General features: G+C 41.5%; 3 protein-coding genes across 6 annotated transcripts in view; 2 read left to right on the forward strand and 1 right to left on the reverse strand.

Annotated features, from left to right (window-relative positions):
- Positions 1-3,608, forward strand: dorip1 (dopamine receptor interacting protein 1). The gene is made up of 5 exons (XM_085442188.1): positions 1-349; positions 624-1,148; positions 1,401-1,490; positions 1,580-1,714; positions 2,111-3,608. The coding sequence occupies exons 1-5, from the start codon at positions 264-266 to the stop codon at positions 2,292-2,294; spliced, it is 1,020 nt and encodes a 339-aa protein (XP_085298314.1). The 5' UTR covers positions 1-263; the 3' UTR covers positions 2,295-3,608.
- Positions 3,606-13,621, reverse strand: klhl28 (kelch like family member 28). 4 transcript variants are annotated; one of them, XM_085442182.1, is made up of 6 exons: positions 13,525-13,621; positions 9,925-10,185; positions 9,201-9,838; positions 8,642-9,085; positions 7,299-7,507; positions 3,606-7,186 (listed from the first exon to the last, which is right to left on the reverse strand). In XM_085442182.1, exons 1-6 carry the CDS (start codon positions 13,546-13,548, stop codon positions 7,023-7,025), a joined length of 1,740 nt encoding a protein of 579 aa, XP_085298308.1. In that variant the 5' UTR covers positions 13,549-13,621; the 3' UTR covers positions 3,606-7,022. The 4 variants fall into 4 exon arrangements, with proteins under 4 accessions (XP_085298308.1, XP_085298310.1, XP_085298313.1 ...); XM_085442184.1 differs by lacking the exon at positions 13,525-13,621 and adding an exon at positions 12,883-12,999; XM_085442187.1 differs by lacking the exon at positions 13,525-13,621 and adding an exon at positions 12,863-12,999.
- The window catches only part of togaram1 (TOG array regulator of axonemal microtubules 1), a 17,016-nt gene continuing 9,874 nt past the window's right edge, over positions 13,167-20,308 (forward strand). Inside the window, exons 1-5 of the mRNA XM_085442181.1 lie at positions 13,167-13,231; positions 13,770-14,952; positions 17,077-17,137; positions 19,661-19,789; positions 19,956-20,219. Coding sequence (XP_085298307.1) covers positions 13,918-14,952; positions 17,077-17,137; positions 19,661-19,789; positions 19,956-20,219 — 1,489 coding nt within the window. The 5' untranslated portion in view covers positions 13,167-13,231; positions 13,770-13,917. The remainder of the gene's footprint in view (positions 13,232-13,769; positions 14,953-17,076; positions 17,138-19,660; positions 19,790-19,955; positions 20,220-20,308) is intronic.

The raw sequence follows: 20,308 nt of genomic DNA on the forward strand, positions 1-20,308 counted from the left end.
CGGTGAAGTCGGGGGCGGGGGCTGTGCAAAACTGGGGTGTAATAACGTGGAGAATCAGGAGAGGGCAGCACTGTATGTACACAGAGCTTAGATTATCATTACAAAGCTAACAGCAACTGTTTATATAGGTCAGACTTGACGTCTACTACAATTTTCGATTCACAGTAAGGTGTCTTCGTTTACTAGAAGGTGCGAGACAAATACCACAACTTATATTTCTGGCTTTGAGGTCCGACGTGAGAAATGAGGAAATACGGAGAGGAATGGAGAGTAGATTCTGTGTTTTGAACGACACTGAGGACCTCAAAACACGAATTTCAAACACTGAGAACAATCAACACTTCGAAAGGTAAGCTTATATATTGTAGGTGATGGTTTGTTATCATTTGTTGGGCTCCGACTAGTCCCTGGAGGGTAACAGTGCTTTACTTGCCAATTGCGTGGTTTGTTTTTGCTATCGCAGGATTTTTGACCTACATTTGCACAGCGTCAGTTTTTCGAAATGAAACAGATCAAATCCACCGGGGCGATACATTTAACCCCGTCCTGTGTTAAAACGCATTTGTCTGAACTTTTGCTGGTTGGTTGGTGTGTGTATTTATTTATTTAATTATTTGTTTTAGGTCCAAGACGCTTTTTGAAGAAATACGTGCCTCCATAAACAACAACGACGAGGAGGACCGCTCCTTCTGGAGGCCTGTGCTCCCTTGGGGAGGCGTTTTTACCATCAAGGCAGGACGGAAAGCCATATCATGCACGCCTCTGTACGTGGAAATCCAGCTCAAAAACACCTGCACCATCGATGGCTTCCTCATGATTCTTTATGTGATTCTGCGGGACAACCAGGGCTTTCGCAGGGAGCTGGCTGTCTTCCTGGGCAAGCAGTTTGTGGAGCATTTCCTCTACCTGATGGACTCCTGTGACTACACCACGGTGAAGATGCTGTGGATCTGGGACAGAATGTCTAAAAGGCAATATCGCTCTGAGATCCACCAGGCAGCCCTGGAGATCGACCTGTTTGGCAACGAGCACCAAAACTTTACAGAGAACCTGGAAAACCTCATGTCCACCACGCAGGAGAGCCTGTGCACCAGCTGGAGCTGTCCAGCCCGCTTCCAGGATTGCCTCAAAAGTACCATCAACATCAGGTAAACTGTATTTACCTACTATTCAAGTGTTTTGTTAAGACACAGTTGCTGGCTTTTTACCCAAAATATGTTTTTTTCCCCCAGTATTTGATGTTTAAGTGCCCTTCAGCAGACCTCAGCTGTGCATTGTCTTATGCCAAAGTTGGCAGAAAGAATTGCAATCAAGTGTTGTGACGTGTTTGTGAGTGGATTGTTGTTACATTATATTTTTCACATTTCTAAGAATTTCACTCTGACCCTTTTCCCTCTCAGTCCTCCTCACGAGCTTCCTCACAGAGACCCAATTCAGTCAGCTGTGGATGAGTTCTTCTGCCCCAAGCTCCTGCTCTGCTGTGAAATTGGGTGAGACACGGCAGGATCTTCATCGTCGTCGTCTTTTTCAGCGCTGTGTTGTTGTACTTCCTTGACAATTTTTTATTTATTTTAAACAGATGTGATGGTCTAAGGGAATTCTCCCAGAGGATTTTCTGCCATGGCCCGCCACCCTTTGTTATCCTCAACATGCAGCAGTGGAAGTCAGAGGAGCTGTCGTATGTCCCTTACCATCTGGCTCTCTGTCAGCACAGGTATGAATCAGAGGTGGATATATCTACAGTAGGTTCTGCATTGCTGTTCATTCAAACGATGTGCCAGTGTAGCCTTCATGTTGCTCAGGTGGAGCCCGGCCTCCTAATGCTTTTACATCTGCTGAGCCAGAGGCCTGTGCACAGTCATCATAGCTGAATTAATGGAACTTTATTTATGATGCAGGATGGTCATTAAAATTAAAAATGTCCGATAACTATCCTGTCTGATCAGTGATTAAATTTTAAATGTCATTTGGATCTTCTCCACTGCACTGTTGTGCTGCCTGTCTTTTATTTGTTGGGATTTCTTTCATTGGAAATCAAAAGAGCAGCAAAAATATCTGGAAAAATCTACTTTCCAGTATTGAGAACAATAAATGTTTTTCTTACCTGCAGGTACACACTTGAGGGTGCCACACTGTTCAACAAGGAGGAGCATCACTACTCTGCAGCCTTCCAGATAGACGGTTGCTGGATGCACTATGACGGTCTGAGGAACGATAATCTGATCTTGTTACACAAGCCCCCAGAGCTCCTGCTGCTGTCCTCTCTGGTCTATGTCCGCACCTCTGACAAGTGAACTCATAGTTTCTCAGGTGGACATAGAGTACAGATGAGCCAAAGTCTCAGCACATGCCAGAGTGATTGCATTCATCCAGTTTTTTGTTGTTACATTACCACAATGTTGTTCTTTTCTTACTGCATTGCTATAAGTTTTAATTCCTGTCCTGGGTTAGCTTCCTCAATTCAGCTGAATGCTTGGTTAAAGCTGACAGTGCAAAATGGAAATGACATCTTTTTGGGCACGCTTGGAATCCAAGAATATAATGGACTATAATAGTCCAGGGTTGAGATTTATAAACAATCATACGAGTCAGTACTGAATTTCATATACATGTGCAGTGACCATCGGCATAAGAGATTAGTAGGTAAAACTGCTCTGTAGAAATTTCTGTTTGGAGTTGATACTGACACAAGTTTTCAGTACAAGTATAAAAAGTATTGGTTTTTTTTTTTTGTTTTTTTTTTTTTACCTCCATGGTTGATTTACAAAACTCTCCTGCCAGCCGTGCATGCAGCGATGCAGACCTCTCAGCTGTTGTGCATCTGTTTGGCAGTGCTTTTCCATAATAACCACTGGTTAGTACTTAGCACAAGCATAATGACACAGAGGGTGCAATTGAATCAAACTTGGTCATTATGCCAAAGAAAATATACAATCTGCTAATGTACACACAGTTTTTCCTGTCTTCATAGTTCCAAAGGTCTGTGTACAATTCCCAAGTCCTCTCTGGTTCCTGCACTGATCAGATCCATTTCATTCCCAACGCAGACACACCAGCGCACAAACATAAATGTAAGCCCCCTTGCTACAGGGATTCAACGCAGTACTGTAATTTAAGCTTATGTTTATGCATTTCAGTCCTTTCCTAAAATTAAACTGGTGCTTCCCCCCCCCCACACTTACACTGTGGGGTGAGGAAAAACTACTAAGTCCCCGCCTACCAGGTGAACAAGTTAAGGTTTAAATTTGAGGTAAGCATTTGCCAAAACAGGTGAAAATATAAAATTATGCCAATTTAGAAGTAATCTGAAATTACCCTACAAGCTGGCCTAGAAATTCATTCAGGCCACATGCATAAACCGATGAATAAAAGTCAGACAGTTCACAGCTTGTTCAGCACACAGCAGTCTCAAAATGTTACGTTAGTGTTTTGTTTGGTTCAAGTCAAAGCATTACTGTTGTCACACAGTGCCTCTCTCAAGGAAAGTTTAACATGAATCCAGTTGAGAGTTAATTCTTGGATCAAGATTTTAAGTTGTTTTTTTTCCCTGTTTGTTTATATGCTGACACTGTCTTTACAATACAAATACAGATATTTTTGAAACCTTGCCTATGGCTCCAGTTTATCATCCTTTTTCACGTGCATGCCAGGAAGAGATGCAGAAAAAGCAGGCAGTACCTTTTTAAGGCAGGCATTTATTTTAAACTGGGTACAGCTGCACCACATAAACAGACTTAAATGTATGTAAAATGTCTTCAGTCAAACATGAGAAAATGTGAAAAGCTACTGTTTTTAAACACCTAATGTTATCTTGTACTTCCAGTATTAATCCACAGGATATAAAATTCAAGATCATCACCTTACTCCAGACACACAAGGAAATGTAAAAAGAAGCAGAGTGGTCATTTTGGCTAACATTGACATCAGTTTCATAGGATTTCACCCCCCCCCTCCCAGACATAAACAGAGTGGTAGGCCACTGCAGAACATGTGTTAGTCATCCATCTGCTTTCTTTGTACAAGCACTTTGGTGAGAGTGGTGGCAAAACATGACATTAATTTAGGCCATAATTTAAAGAGAAAGAAAAAAAAAAAAAAAAAAAAAAAAGCATACATCTGTTCTTTTTTTGCAGATTCACGTTTCCAGATTTTCATCAGCCTCTCTCCAACCTTAAAATAGTTAGTATACACATCAGAAATGGCAACATATGTACATAACAGTGACAAGATGAATCGTGGCAGCGGCGACGGCGCACAATTACGCCTGCGTGATTCTGTGCCGTGGCTGCAGTGCTAAAGTGACAAACACTACTACAACAGACCAAAAAAAACAAGAATTTAGAGAACACAAACAAAACAAATTAAATACAAAATTAATAGTTGTGCCGTTTTGAAATAAAGTGTACAGACATACAAATTAAGTTGTGTGTTACTTTTCAAATAAATCAGAAATTCAAAGTACTTGACTTTGATGGGGAAAAAAAGAAACAAATCAATGTCAAACCGCGATTCTCACATGTGACACTGACCAGTTTGCACGGCAAATGTCATTTAACTTCTCATCTTACAGATTTAGTTTAGAGTAAACAAGGGCAAGGTGAAAGAACACACCTATGTAGTGTTTACGAGACTTATAAGTGCTGAACTGCAGGAAAAAAATTCATCTAAATTGAACCAAATAAACACATGCTTTGTGCAAAATGAACCAGCATGCACAACAAAAATGACAACATAGGATGACTGGTTGGTTTAGACAATGTCAAGCTACAGTCTGATGTTTCATTTGGACATCACCAGCCAACAGTGTGATCTGACAGACATGCTATGTGGGGGTTCTCTTACACCAACATTAGATGCCTTGGCCTTATTCTATTTTTTTTCCTCTTCTTTTTAAAGAGACAAACAACAAAACATAATTTAACCCACGAAAGGAAACAAGTCTTATTGCAGTATCTAAATGCCATTAGCTTAAATCAAAACATATATAGAAATTACAATATGTATCAAATAGTTTGGTAAGTGCAATGCAGAGCTTGGTTAAAGTTCCCACTTATGTGCAAACATTAGTCCACAAAGCAACGCAAAAAACCCACAACCAACAACCCATGCCTTGAACATAAAACAAGTGACTTAAGACGCATCACTACCTGGCCGTCTGCTAATCGAGTGTCCCCTCTATTGCTGTGCAGTCACTCGAGCCCAGTCACACGCTTTGAACTCTCTCCCAGGCCTGGTGACAGCAACAACATGGCCAGAGCTGGCAAGCACAGCCCTTGGTGCCTTATCATCCACCTCCATATATAACCACATGGAAGAATGCAGGGAAAATATTTAAAAATGTGGCACAAGGGAAGATGTTGCGTAGGACCGTTTCCTTTTCAAACTTTTTGCCGTTTCACACCAATCTGTGAAAATATTACTTAAAACCTAAGCTTGCAAGCAAGACCTGGCCACGTGTAGACATGTTTTTAGAGGAGGATTAACTAGCACAGAAATGTCTGACCCAATCACAAATAAAATCGTGTTCAAAGCCAAGAGAGGATACCAGCTACAGATAGTTGACAAAGCATGCTCACATCCTGCAACTGGACCAATAATGGAGAAAGTGTAACATTTAAAAAAAAAAAAAGTTTGAAGTATTTGAGAGAAAGAAAAAAAAAAAAAAAGAAAAGAAATGAAATCATGCCAATCTTCTCGCCTTTGGGGACTATGCAGGTAGAAGTTTGCAGTTGTTGGCCCACAGGCTTCCCTTTTAGTAGCTTTAGGGGCCACTTGCATTTTCTCCAATTAAATTCATACGATAGCAAATAACTATCACCAGTTACACAGCAGAGGCCTAACAGAGTTTGACATTAACTGGATGAAGCAACGCAGACAAACAGCTAAATCCTGAATCCTAAATATAGCACCAGTTAGTATTGTATACAGACCAAAAAAGGTGAAAAGAAGGCCAAGGTCAGTTTCAACTATTGTGAACAGTAGCAAGTGCATGATCTGACCTTAGACCGATGCAACAGAGGAGAGAATATGAGACCCTTTTTTTTTTTTTTTTTACTTTTTTGTTTTGCGTTTTTAAATGGCTCAGAGGATGAAGCAGAGACTAGTGGTGAACACTTTAAGGAAAATTCACCTCTACAGTGGCTGTGGGAATCAAACTGTACACACATTAGTGAGCCAGTGCAGAAAAACATTTACAGGCAATGCACTAGAGGATATATTTATATCTATATATTTCATTTAGACCATTTACAAGAGAAAGGCAGCCCTTTTTTGAGAAAATATAAATATTCCAACTTTTCTATTTTTTGTCAAGCACTGATGTGGATGCAGAATTATCCTGCGTTGCTGAGCCCAAGCATCAGTTCTGCACGCAGACATGTGACAAAACAGTTCTATCTGACATGCACATACCCCCTGGACCATACACACAGACATACACACTATATGGCCAATAACCACATAGTCATCAAATGCACAAGCAAACTGAAGTGTTCTAGGAAATTTGAACACACAGCTCTGGTTGCAGCAGAAAAATTCCTAAACAAAACAAAACAAAAAATTTAGCACAATTAAGGACGTGAAGCACAACATAAAACTGTCTGCAAACTTGACGAAGAATTTTGTAACGTAAATAAGCAGATTCCACAATCCTCTGAGACATAGCTCGAAGTCCTCATTGTGGTCCAGCAGCAATAGAGCGTTCATCTCAGTTTTCCAGTGACAGTCATCCAAACACCATCCACCTTCCTCCGTTATCTCCAGAACCTTCCAGCTCTTCCTCATCCCTGCAGCACGGACTGCAGTCCCCCTTCTAGCCAGCCAGCTAGCCCGGTACACCCATCCACTCAGAAATGCTCTGATGTTAACGAAAATGTGCAGGCAAGCTCATCTGCACCTGGAGGATGAATGTGGGGAAGGAGGAGGAGAGCCAAAAAAATAAAATAATAAAATAATAAAAAGAGAGAGAAAGTCTTCTTTGTGTCTAAGGTAATTTATTGGGTCCTAGCTGGCTGGGCCATGGGTCAAAGGGCAGTCAGACCAAAGTTACAACGGCAGTACATCATGCCACTGGAGTCCAACCAGCTGTCTGAGATGGGATCATAACGCTGAACGGTGTTCAGGTAGGATGACCCAGAGTGACCTCCTACCACATAGAGGTAGTTGTCCACAATGGCAGAGCCCACACCTGGAAGACAACAATACCACAAACATCTCTCATTATAGGCTTTTCGTGTTATTTTCTGGATCCAACCATCACAATAGAGTCACTCATTTTGAATTTAAAACTCAAAACTCACCAGTTCTGGGTTCGTTCATTGGTCGGCACGCCGTCCACTGGTTTTGATGTGGATCGTACCGCTCGATGCTGGACAGGTGCGACACTCCGTTGTGTCCACCCACCACAAATATAAATCCAAGCATCACACCTACTCCGAAGTTGATCCTCTTATCTGCCATGGGGGCTACCATTTCCCAGGCATCCTTGCTAGGGTCATACCGCTCCACGCTGTGTACAGTAGACGCAGCACAGTTATCAAAACACAAAGGTTAAAACGCTCCAACTCACCCGCTACTTGCAATACCTAGCTTTGCTTCCAGCTGTGCCTTCACTTTGAGATATTTATGGCAATATCCACAATGACCAGTCTTTGCAGACCTAAAGGTGAGCTCACATTACACATCTGGTGTAAGAATGCCTCCTCCATCTCCTGTTCCCCTTCTACTAAAGCCTAAATGACAGTTCAGAGAACCTTTGTTCAGCTTTGAATGGGAGCTATTGCTCAGTCAAACAGAGGCACTGCTGCATTGTATTTATTTTTTCCACCACCACTGTTATAGCTGTGTGCTGAGAAATTTTGTTAAGTAATGTAAACACAATGGGGCTCTTTCTATGCATGCGAGCTTCACAATGCATAATGACTGAGCAATTTTCTTTTAATCGTACAGGGAAAAAAAGAAAACAAGTTAGATGGTCATATCAAACACGCCAATTTGAACTTGTAATGAGGGAGCGATGAATTCCTGAGAGCCACTGGAACATTGGCAAACTAAGCCATATAAGCCACGGGGGAAAGCAGGGGGGGGGGGGGGGGGGGGGGGGGGGAAGAAGAAGAAAAATGTCCCCACAGATTCTGTCCAAACACATTTTCCTGAGGGGTTTTGGGAGTCAAGGAAACAAGCAACAAGAGCGCTGCTCTCTAGTGACCTCAGCAATACAGCAACACATTTAACAACCAATTCTGTTATGGCTATCCAGCACTTATTAACAAGCTCCTGGTCTTTTTCTCAGCTAGACTCGATATCCTTCACTTCATTGCCACTTCTAATAAATAATTAACATAACCCTGAGAGGAAAGAACCCCCCCCAAAAACAAAAAACAAACACACAACAACAACAACATTTTAGGAATTCTTAAAGTCCTAACCTGTTTCGTTAAAGACCGTTTTAAACTAAAGATAGTAGTGGGGGGGGGGGGGGGGGGGGGTACAATTTTATGTCACACGCATCTATACAAAGCATTATTTGACCGCTAAATAAATTGGAAAGTCATTTAAAATTGCCTGGTCCAAGTATTTAATGGTCACTTGGAGACAACATGCACTTAGAGCATATATACACAACTACTCTAAGTAAGATTACCTGTTCATATGTGCTGGGCCATAGCCTCCAATAGCATACACCATCCCATCTAGGACAGCGGTGGCAAAGCAGCTGCGAGACTTCGTCATGGGTGCCACAGGCTGCCACTCCTTCAGCTTCGAGACATACTTCTCCACAGACTGGAGGTAATACTGGCCGTCATAGCCTCCCAGGGCATACAGCTCTCCGGCCAGGACCACTACACCGAGAGTGCTGCGACACTCTGCCATACGCTCCACTGAAGACCACGTGTTGGTTTCGGGGTCCCAGCTTTCGACTGTGCTCTCGTGCCTCCGATAGCTAATGCCCTGCCTCATATGTGTGGCGATGCCTCCCACAACATAAACTTTGTGGTCCAGCACCGCCACTCCAAATTCATATCTGGGTACACTGAGAGGGGCCAGTCCTATCCATGAATCCGTCTGAGGGAAATACATTTCCGTGCTGAAAGACAAGGAAAAAACAAAACACTAAGACACTTTAAAAAAAAAAATTTAAGTTTAGAAAGTTGCTTTTATACAAATGCATCCAACTGTAATCTACAAGTCACTAGCATTACCTTTCCAATGTGGCAAACAGTCCAGCCTTGCCTCCTACTGCAAGCAGCACCTTTGGGGCACACCTGGGTCGTGCAGACAACACAGTCTGATAGGACAGCCGGTGTTCAGGCATAAAGTGATATTTGAGGGCCTCATTGAGCAGATGCTTGCAGGCGTGGTCATCTCGTATAAGATGGTTGGCTTCATATAGGCGAGTGAGGAATTTGACGCTGAGCAGCGGAAGGCGAACACAGTGCAGCAGTTGAGCCAGATGCTGCTGTCTCTCAGTTACATCATATTTGATCCATGATTCGAGGGCATAAAATACAGTCTCCTCTGTGACTACCTTAAGGCAATCATTGGACACAATTTCATCCAACTCGGCTCTCGTCAGTTCAAAAAACTCCTCCGTTTGACAGACTTCCTCAAAGTTCTCACAGATGAACTTCGTTGCAGCCAAGCACAGGTCATGACAGCCGTAAGTCTCTGCAAAGCGGGAAATGCCTATACAGTTTCCAGCGTCCAGCTGGCTCTCTAAGAAGGAACAACACTCCTTAAGTACAAGCTTAACCTGGAGTAAGTTGGCAGCGGGGAGCAAAGATTCCACTGTCTCCTGGGAGATAAACACCGTCCCGGTATAAGCATACTCCACTATAGCCTAGAAGCAAAGACAGCACAAGTGTTACAATAAACATGCTACAGCAGTTAATCACTGTGGCTAGCAAGTGTTGGATAGAAGCATACCTGCAAGGCAGCTTCATCAATGCACTGGAACTCCACCTCAGAGGTCTCCTTTTCTGACAGGTTACCCGTAAACATGGCCTTGAAATAAGGACTGATGCTGGCCAGCACTACTTTGTGGGCATGGATCTTGGCATCACCCACACGCAGCACAATGTCACATAGTTCGTGATCCTGCCGCAAGAGCTGGAGGCCTTGCAGCAGCTCCTCTGAGTGAGGCCGTGTCAGACTTGCAAACATATAGGACTGGTCCTGCTGGTCCATCTGAGAGCAGCAAATCACAGATCAGTGTAATGTTTTGAGAAGAGTCATAAAGTCAGTGATGTTTTCCAAAGATGGGCCGGTCAGCTAATAGAAGTCCTGGACGTTATCCAAGTGCCATACGGCTCTGACACTACAAGCCTGAAAAGTCACACTTTCTGGCTTGGGTAACGTGACGTAATAACAGCACGCGTTAAGTAAACAGGCCTGGGCAGTATGATGCAGTCAGACATTATTTCCCCCGAACCAAGTATTGCATTAGTTGTTCTAACCAGTTTTGTTAGCAGATTACTGCGAGTTAAGCTAAATATGCATGGTCTTTATTAAGAAACAACGCAGCGTAAAGTCATCTACACGTATTAGCTAAAAACAACACACATTCTAGATTGCCCTAAAACCAGGAGGCTAAATGTGAGCACTCTGTATCCAAGCTTTGGCACAACGAGTCACAACAACACATCAGTTTGTTAACTGGGGCCTTGATTTCTGAACGCAGGACTTGGCCAGATTAAAAATCGCTAGCTACCTCTTAGCTTAAAATAAGCACACAGCTAATACGGTAGCCAGTACTGTAAAGCTCACCAGCAGCTTAGCAGTTTGCATAAACACATTTGCACGAACATCACACGCACAACGCTCATGTGTGCACTGTACTGTCAGTATATTATTTTTCCACGCCAACAAATACAGAGAGCTGATATTGCCGTTTCCCTGCGCTGCAGTCACCGCAGGTTAGCTGCTAAAAATAAACACGGTTCCTGTGGCTAGCTGTATCATTGATTGATATACAGTAACATGGCTGACAGATACAAAACGTGACGTTGTAGCCAGGATTTAGATAACATTTAGCATCGTCAGATTAAGAAAAGCAAACCTGTAGTTTACAGCCCGTCTGGCGTGCCGCTGTAATGACCGATTTTGCAGTGGCGACGACAGCGAAGCCCGGGCGGCTATCAAGAAAACAACCTGCAACCTAGCCACAAAGCTACAGACGAGCTCTTATTATAACCAGCTACCAGGGCAGCACACCCACTTCCGGTGATTTTCAAAATAAAACGATATTTGCCGTTATTTAATTCACTGAATGGTTAAGAACCAAATCAATGACAATGCTCGTTATTGAGTTTAACCGTATTCTACTTGGTGTTCTTTATTTTACTTATTTCCTCCTTTATTTTACTCATTACTTTTATTTTCAAAAAATTCCTCTCTGCAATTGTGCTCTCCGCTTATCCGAGCAACGTAAATTGCATTGTACTGATCGATTGCTTTATAGTTTGAAAAAGAAAATGTGTTTCACAATTCAAAAAAGAACTATTTACAAGAAATGAACACATTTTTAGTCCAATACAAACCTACTGTGTTATGTGGCAGCATTGCAGGCATATGTTTTACTTGAATGTGGGAGGGGAGAGGAAAGGAAAGTGCAAAATGTAGGCACCAGGTATCATCGTGACACTACCACTCACATGATATATTGCTGCTAAGTAAGCACACATAATTTACCCTTTTGTTCTCTTGTGTTGGGAAGACAATGTATGTTTTTTTTAAAGGAATCATGTGCCCTTTAGCTCAACGTTGTTACTAAAGATGACTACCAAGAAGAAGCTTACTTGGTTTTTACGAGTTTTTGAGAAATAAAATATCCTTGTATCAGACCTCTTCATGAATTGTATTGTAACTTCTGTGTGTGTGTGCAAGGGGCCAGAGAAGAGGAGGAAAGGGTGTTGGCTGCTGACTAAGTTCACAACATGATGTGTTTTTCTATGTGGAATATTTATCTTTGCCAAAAGACAAAAAACAAACAAAAAAAGTGCCAGGACCAGTGATTGTATACACTCTCAATTCATATTTCTATTTTGGGATTTAATTAAAAAAATATTTGGAAGAATGCTGTTTTATTGCAAAGACTTGTGAGCTTAACAGCAAGTTTTTTTCTTATTAAAATGAAATATACATAAAGTCACAATTTAAAAACACTAGAAATACAGCCCAGAGCCCTGACAATTTTCCACTGATTAGTTTTTTTAAGGTACAAGATAATATCAGAAAAACTTAAAGCTACCTTATATAATAATCTATTTGTTATTATGTTATTAATAATCTGTGTAGTCTAGTTTATACCAGTGCCTCGCAATTTATCAGTTCATGATAGATTTGCATAACAATAACGTCGACTCACCAGCAGTTATAACTGACATGTTATGGGGCATAAAATAGTCCATATTTAGAATAAAGAAACTTCTATACATTTTCATTTTAGTTTAGTTTAAATTTTTGTGAATACAAAAAAAATGAAATAGTAAACATTCTTTTACACAGTGATAAATAAATACCAAGAAAAGAAAGTATACCTGTAATATGTGTGAATGTGTGTGTGCGTGTGTGTTTTAGTGTTCAACAAAGAGACCAAAAAATAACTGGATAAATAACTTAAAATGTTATTTTAGAGTTACATTTTATGCCAACATGGGTGTGTGCTATATGTAACACAATGCAGCACTTTATATTCATGCCATAACGTATTGTTTAATTTTTAAATTTTATTTACATAAATATGGACATTAAACTTTTGTCAGGAAGTTACATAACTCCAAAACGTGCTGAATATATACAGTGAAGAAAACTAGATGTAAAATACTTTGATTTTCCCGCATCACATAATCACATTTATAATCACCGTCTATTTTGAGTCTTAACCTCAGATTCCTTGTAACGTCTCAGTCTGGGCTGCAGCTCCGTGACGACGATGCCGCCTGGAGGAGCCTGGTGCTCGCGTCTCCATGGAAGCACTCAGTTAGTTTGCGACATGTATTCGCCATTTTGCAGCTTCGGTGTGTGAAGTAACGGGGTGGGAGGGGGGCTCTTCTCGAGGTGAATACCTCTGTAGCTTCCAAACATTCAACACTCCAGACGTCAGCTAAAACAGCCAGGGAAATGTCTGCACTTAGAGAACTGTAGCGTCCGCAGTATGTCATGGAAATTTGGACGACGAAATATCACATAGGGTCGCCCAGCGTTGCCGAAGAGGACCGGGAGAAAATGCAAGGTCTGTTTTCTTGCTGTTTTTCTAACTTTGCTAGCCCAGCCACACAGAGCATACAACGGCGGAAAAAAATAGCGGAGCAGCGAGTTAGCTTAGCACCATTTCAGTGGTGTTGTAGTAAGCTAAGATTCTCTGTAGCTTCGCTAATTAGGCTGCTTAGCGGTAACGTGTGATCAACGTTTAATTGTAAGTCAATTGAAGGCATTACTTTGTAGCAAATAACAGGCTAAAGCTCCAATCGACACACTTCCAAAGCCTAACTAGTTATTTAAAAAAGCAGAAATAATGTAACATACAAACGTAAAGGTTGTCGTAACCATTTTTGTGGTAACTACGTTTCCAAGAGCCACAAGTGGTTGTGTTCCTTCGCCCTTATCTACCGTATCATGGTGATCGATCTGGAGCACTAGGAGACTCTCGCTAAAAACATACACCGTTATGTTGCTCTGCCTTGCTAAATATTTTAATGCGGTGTTACAGGAACCGCTAAGCCCTTTCTTGACTGTTAATTCTCTATATTCTCTATATTTTGCATTCACAGCTTGACAAACGGGACTGTGGTTTTTCCATCATCAACCACTCAGGATGAAAGCACCAAGTAAAGAGGAGGAGCATTACTGTCCTTGCAGGATTGTGTTTGCTTCCTTGGATTCTAAAATTTGACCAAATCCACCAAAAGAGTACCAATAATGATACCTGGATTGATCACCCAGGAGTTACAGGAGCAGCTTCTGGATGTGAAGAATTACCAGAATCGCACAAATGGGGTGGAGGAGCTCAAACACATCCTCTCAGAAGTGGACATTAAGTCAGTCCCTTCTGCTGGCATTGAGGCGTTTATAAATTTTCTCCCGCGACTTCTCGACGATAGTAATTTTAAGGTGTTTTCTGGCACCTTGCAAGTTTTAAACTTGTTAATTCGGAAGCTAGATACAGCTGTAGACAAATATTTCAAACATATAGTCTTAGTCGCCCTAAAGGCTTTAGGGGATACTCGCACTGTCACCAGGAATGAATACCTGAATGTGTTTCGACAGCTGATGAAAACTATTCCACCCCAGCAAGTATTGGATCTTGTAATTGGCCACTTGAAACACAAGAATTCCAGGGTTCGGGAAGATGTCCTTAACATCATTATGGCAGCTATGCTCACTCATCCTAGGAAAGATTTCAGCATCCCCAAGCTTTGCTTTGAGGTTGCGCCATACCTGGCAGACAGCAAAAGGAGGGTCCGACATGCCGCCCTCGAGCTGTTTGCTGTTTTTGACCATTGCCTTGATGCACGGAGAAAGCCGTCTCTCATGGAAGCTGTTGACATGGTTGAACTGAATGAGGATGCAGAAGGTCTGATGGCAGCTGTACAGGCAAGACGAGCAAGGCACATACTTCCAAAACTCTCCTCGGAAGGTATAGTGGAGTACGGCTTGGTGGTGCCCAAATCGGGCCAGCGGTGCTCACCACAGTATGGTTCTGGAGCTGATTTAGACTGGGTGTTGAATGGAGGGCGGATAAGTAGTGCCAGGAGCCACAGAACAGAACCAGACTGTGACAGATTATATGGCTATGGCAGCTTAGGCTCCCTCACCGATGACCTTCCACTTCAAAGGAGGATTGTCAGCGCGGGCAAAGGAAAGAACAAACTACCCTGGGAGATGTCGAGCTTCTCGTCCACTGAGAATGACCAACAGCAATGCAGTACACCCAACGGAAAGTGCACTGAACAGGTGGAGCTCATCAACACTGGGGATAATCTCAATAATCTTTTATGATAATTATGCCATTTGGATAACTTGCAATGATTTAGCATCTGTTTTTAAATACCTGTTTGCTTTTTCTCTCTCACCATGTCAAAATAAGACATAGTTTAGAGGAATTATCTGGTTTATCGCCAGTTAATTTTCCCCAATAACAGATGATTTTGACTCATATTAATGAAGCAAATTTCAGTTTTGCACATTAGGGCATGATTGCTCATCTGTTGACTGCCTAAACAAAGGAATATTTTTAATATTTTCCTTTAAACTACTGAGTATCAAAGCAGTTCATGTTGATTTCTCCCCCAATGAGCCAGTAACTGCAGTCACTACATGAAAGGAGTGGTTATTTTTGTCCTTGTTGTCTGTCTTATTTTACTCATGCTTAGCTTGCAGATAACATAAATGTTTGCATTATCAGAAACCAGTATTTTTTTTAGTGAGATGAGTGATAACTAGAGGCAGCCTTCCAAAGATTTATAAGACATTTTAGAGGTGGCTTTTTCTTCAGAGACAGTTTTGAGGACAAAGCCTAAATATAGATATAGCTCTCATGATGCAGTATGTGATAAAGAGCAGCAGCAGAAAGGGTTTTGCTTCTGTGTGTCATTTTGTAAGTTTTTTTTAATACATCCTTGCACACGTCTTCTTTTAGAACTGCCTTAACACCCCCCCCCCCCCCTTTTTTTTTGTTTTTTTGCTCTTTGAAGAAAATAATGTTTTCCAAGACTTGGAGTATGAAAATAGACTAAGATCGGTGAATTAATTTGGCTCTTAGTTCTTTATAACCACGGATAAATGGATAGACTCTCACTGGTACTATTCCTGTAGGAGATACAGGACTCATTTTTCCTGTATAGTGACACCATTGCTGCAAGGATGAGCGCCCAGTTTCAAGTACAAGTCTTGCGACAGTAGCTCTCAACCTGTTTGAAGGAAGGAAAGGAGAACATGTCATTTGTAACCTAACAAACTACAAGAACTTATTAAGCCATTACCAGCTTTATTTTAATAATCCCCTGGCTTTTTCTAAAATTAGTTATCAATTGACTGTGTTTTGTTCTGGGAACTAATATCCAGCTCAGAGCCTGTATTCGAGAAACCTTGCGTTTACAGCAGTGTCTGTTTCCCAGCAACCCCATTACCAGATAGCGCAGTTACTGAAGTGATCGTGAAACATAATTGGTAATAACACAGAGTTATGCTTGCAAAACATGGCCTATTGCCTGCTCCACTGTTGATTGCAATCATGCCAAGTGCTCTGCTATGAGTGCTGATCAGATTATAGGCAGCGGAACTCATTTCAGCCTCACTGTTTTATCTGAGTGGTTGAAATACAAAAAAAACACACAAAAAACAAAGCAGTCTTTATTCATCTTTCTAAGGTTGCGTTGTGACCTTAAAACTTAAATGTGAACAGTGGACATCATACACCAAATTAAACTTTAGAGTAGCAGAAAGACCGTAAGCAGGATGTTTCCAGCTGACTAAATATCTCCTGCGTCCCTTTGTTGAGTGAATGACATTACATTGAGGTCCCCGTTATAGTTAGCCTTTGGACAAGGTTCATCATTTTTGTAATTTTTTTCCCTCTCCAACCCACCACAGTGTATTTGAAATGAAGCAATCAAGTTGGCAGTGTAGACTTCATCCTTTAGGAATTACAAACATTTTTTTCCACAGTCATTTTAGCAGGATCAGAAATAACTGGACAGACTATAGTTATAAAAGGTTTAGCATGTCAGTGTCTGCTCAAAGTTTGGAACCTATGGACATCACTAAATGCTCTTCTCTGCAGGAGGAAAGCATTTAGTGATCTAGTGTGTGTCTGTGTTTTTGATGGAGTTATTTTTCAATTTCACACAAGGAAAAGCACAATGTGAAGTGGCAGAGTATGTGCGAGTCTCATAATTGGCCTAGAATTGCTAGAACTGTCAACTGTGGCTGAAAAAAAGATGTGCTGAACTGTGAATGCTTCCCTGTTGAAACCCCAGAGATGATTATCAGACAGCAGCACTTGTTTTTATGACACTTGTTTTACCTTTTATACTTAATGTTTACCATTTAAAGAAATAATTGTACATTCTTTCACAGGGGTCAAATGGGGACACTCTTTCTTTGTCCAGGAAGCCAGAAACCTACATACCCAGTTTTAGTAAGTACCAAAACTTTCTTCTCTTTATATAATCTGACTGCATACCAGTCAGATTATACAGGGAGTGCAGAATTATTAGGCAAGTTGTATTTTTGAGGAATAATGTTATTATTGAACAACAACCATGTTCTCAATGAACCCAAAAAACTCATTAATATCAAAGCTGAATGTTTTTGGAAGTAGTTTTTAGTTTGTTTTTAGTTTGAGCTATTTTAGGGGGATATCTGTGTGTGCAGGTGACTATTACTGTGCATAATTATTAGGCAACTTAACAAAAAACAAATATATACCCATTTCAATGATTTATTTTTACCAGTGAAACCAATATAACATCTCCACATTCACAAATATACATTTCTGACATTCAAAAACAAAACAAAAACAAATCAGCGACCAATATAGCCACCTTTCTTTGCAAGGACACTCAAAAGCCTGCCATCCATGGATTCTGTCAGTGTTTTGATCTGTTCACCATCAACATTGCGTGCAGCAGCAACCACAGCCTCCCAGACACTGTTCAGAGAGGTGTACTGTTTTCCCTCCTTGTAAATCTCACATTTGATGATGGACCACAGGTTCTCAATGGGGTTCAGATCAGGTGAACAAGGAGGCCATGTCATTAGTTTTTCTTCTTTTATACCCTTTCTTGCAGCCACGCTGTGGAGTACTTGGACGCGTGTGATGGAGCATTGTCCTGCATGAAAATCATGTTTTTCTTGAAGGATGCAGACTTCTTCCTGTACCACTGCTTGAAGAAGGTGTCTTCCAGAAACTGGCAGTAGGACTGGGAGTTGAGCTTGACTCCATCCTCAACCCGAAAAGGCCCCACAAGCTCATCTTTGATGATACCAGCCCAAACCAGTACGTCACCTCCACCTTGCTGGCGTCTGAGTGGGACTGGAGCTCTCTGCCCTTTACCAATCCAGCCACGGGCCCATCCATCTGGCCCATCAAGACTCACTCTCATTTCATCAGTCCATAAAACCTTAGAAAAACCAGTCTTGAGATATTTCTTGGCCCAGTCTTGACGTTTCAGCTTGTGTGTCTTGTTCAGTGGTGGTCGTCTTTCAGCCTTTCTTACCTTGGCCATGTCTCTGAGTATTGCACACCTTGTGCTTTTGGGCACTCCAGTGATGTTGCAGCTCTGAAATATGGCCAAACTGGTGGCAAGTGGCATCTTGGCAGCTGCACGCTTGACTTTTCTCAGTTCATGGGCAGTTATTTGGTGCCTTGGTTTTTCCACACGCTTCTTGCGACCCTGTTGACTATTTTGAATGAAACGCTCGATTGTTCGATGATCACGCTTCAGAAGCTTTGCAATTTTGAGACTGCTGCATCCCTCTGCAAGCTATCTCACTATTTTTGACTTTTCTGAGCCTGTCAAGTCCTTCTTTTGACCCATTTTGCCAAAGGAAAGGACGTTGCCTAATAATTATGCACACCTGATATAGGGTGTTGATGTCATTAGACCACACCCCTTCTCATTACAGAGATGCACATCACCTAATATGCTTAATTGGTAGTAGGCTTTCGAGCCTATACAGCTTGGAGTAAGACAACATGCATGAAGAGGATGATGTGGACAAAATACTCATTTGCCTAATAATTCTGCACTCCCTGTATAAAATGAAAGCGTGTCGACATGACCAACACTTCTGCCAGATCCCAACAGAGACTGGGACAAAATGTCATGCTAATTCACTGTTGGTTAGTACGGCTATTGGTTGGTACAGCAGTCCCACAGAAAGGGGCATCGACAGCAGCTGTTCATTTAGTTTAAAAGCAGTTACTGACACTGAAAGAGAATGAAGGACCTGTGCTGTATTTTGAGCTGAAGCTTGGTTGGAACGTATCAAACTTACTTCAGCGGGTTAAAGGTAGCATGATAATTTTCAGGATGGACGCGGGCAGTAAAAATAGCAGCATCAAAGTTATTGTGGCTTGCTTTATTGTTGATTAAAGAGATTAGACTCATTTCCAATACTGCTGCACCATGTTTTTGTAAGGTAGGGACATGCTAGTGGTAATCCTAAAAAAAGGTAACAAGTTTGGACATGTGCCTGAAATATTGAAATGTAGTGACCTCTTTAACACCCAATACAAGTCAATAGTGTGTTTAGCTAAAACTTCCCACTCTTGCGTAACGTCACTGTGTAAATGTGCAGTTTCTATGGCAGCTGGTGCGGCTTACCTTTGCTCACAGGTGAGAGTGGAATCAAGCCGCAACTCTCCAGTCCAGAGTTTACCAGCTGAATGGAAAACACATTTATCAGTGATTTTTTTTTTTTCCATTCCCTTTTTTTAACTTGCTTTTCATGTTTGTTTGTTTTCTGAGCTGTTCAGAAACTAAAACATCTTAGCTAAAGGATCGAATTCTCAAATTTTAAAAAAAACTTTATAGGACTTTGTTGATAAACCTTTTCATAATAGGCATTATTAGGGTTTTTTATTGCTGTCATTTTAGTAACTACTTTTTAGCGTTTCTGTTTTTAGTGAAAATGTGGAAATATACTTTGTGTCTAGGTTCAACAGAGCCCCGAAAACCCCAGGCCTCCCGAAGGAGGGAGTCTCCTGCGCATCTCAGGAGAAGTGGAAGCCTCAACTTAGAACCTGATATCTTTAAAACCACAAACTTCTCTGACCCAGATGTTGGTATGGAGTTATTTCAAAAATATTTTTACATTTAAAGTTCTTTTTATTGATTTATTTTGAATAAAATTTGAGTAAAATCTTGAAAGTACACTTAAAGTGGCATTAACCATTTAGTGTCCTTATACAGTTTTTCATGGGTCTGATGAGTGAATGTAATGTCTGACAGTGGCACCCAAAGGACGTCTGCTCTCGAGGAACCCCAGCGTTGAGCGAACATTTTCCCTCCCCTCAAACCCTACTACATCCAGCTCCTTTCTTCTTCCCTCATACCCACTGGCTACGCTCCCAGGGGGCATGCTTACCCCAACCCCATCCCGCCGTCATGCAGACTCCTCCCTCTCTATGTCCAACACCTGGCCTAACAAGAAGGACAACAGCCCCCAACAGCGAGAAACCAGCCCCTGGAGAGAGACAGCGAGTGCTGCAAAAGGTAATCTAGTTGGAAAAAAGAGACTTCATTTCATATGTGTTTGTTTGTGATGCTGAAAATTTTTTTATTTATTTTTTACCTTTGTGGGG

Source organism: Copadichromis virginalis, linkage group LG19 (genome assembly GCF_057382275.1).
Source record: "Copadichromis virginalis isolate Kocher_CV1m ecotype Utaka linkage group LG19, C_Virginalis_male_GT1.1, whole genome shotgun sequence".
In the NCBI taxonomy this organism is placed as follows: domain Eukaryota; kingdom Metazoa; phylum Chordata; class Actinopteri; order Cichliformes; family Cichlidae; genus Copadichromis; species Copadichromis virginalis.

What these genes read in the sequence shown, in the direction of transcription:
- dorip1 (XM_085442188.1), top strand. Translation starts at nt 264, where the DNA reads ATGGAGAGTAGATTCTGTGTTTTGAACGACACTGAGGACCTCAAAACA. An exon ending in AACAATCAACACTTCGAAAG is followed by an intron (nt 350 to 623) that starts GTAAGCTTATAT and finishes TATTTGTTTTAG; the next exon opens with GTCCAAGACGCTTTTTGAAG. An exon ending in CTGCTCTGCTGTGAAATTGG is followed by an intron (nt 1,491 to 1,579) that starts GTGAGACACGGC and finishes TATTTTAAACAG; the next exon opens with ATGTGATGGTCTAAGGGAAT.
- klhl28 (XM_085442182.1), bottom strand. Translation starts at nt 13,548, where the DNA reads ATGGTTACGACAACCTTTACGTTT. An exon ending in TTGATGAAGCTGCCTTGCAG is followed by an intron (nt 9,839 to 9,924) that starts GTATGCTTCTAT and finishes CTTTGCTTCTAG; the next exon opens with GCTATAGTGGAGTATGCTTA. An exon ending in GGCCCAGCACATATGAACAG is followed by an intron (nt 7,508 to 8,641) that starts GTAATCTTACTT and finishes TACTGTACACAG; the next exon opens with CGTGGAGCGGTATGACCCTA.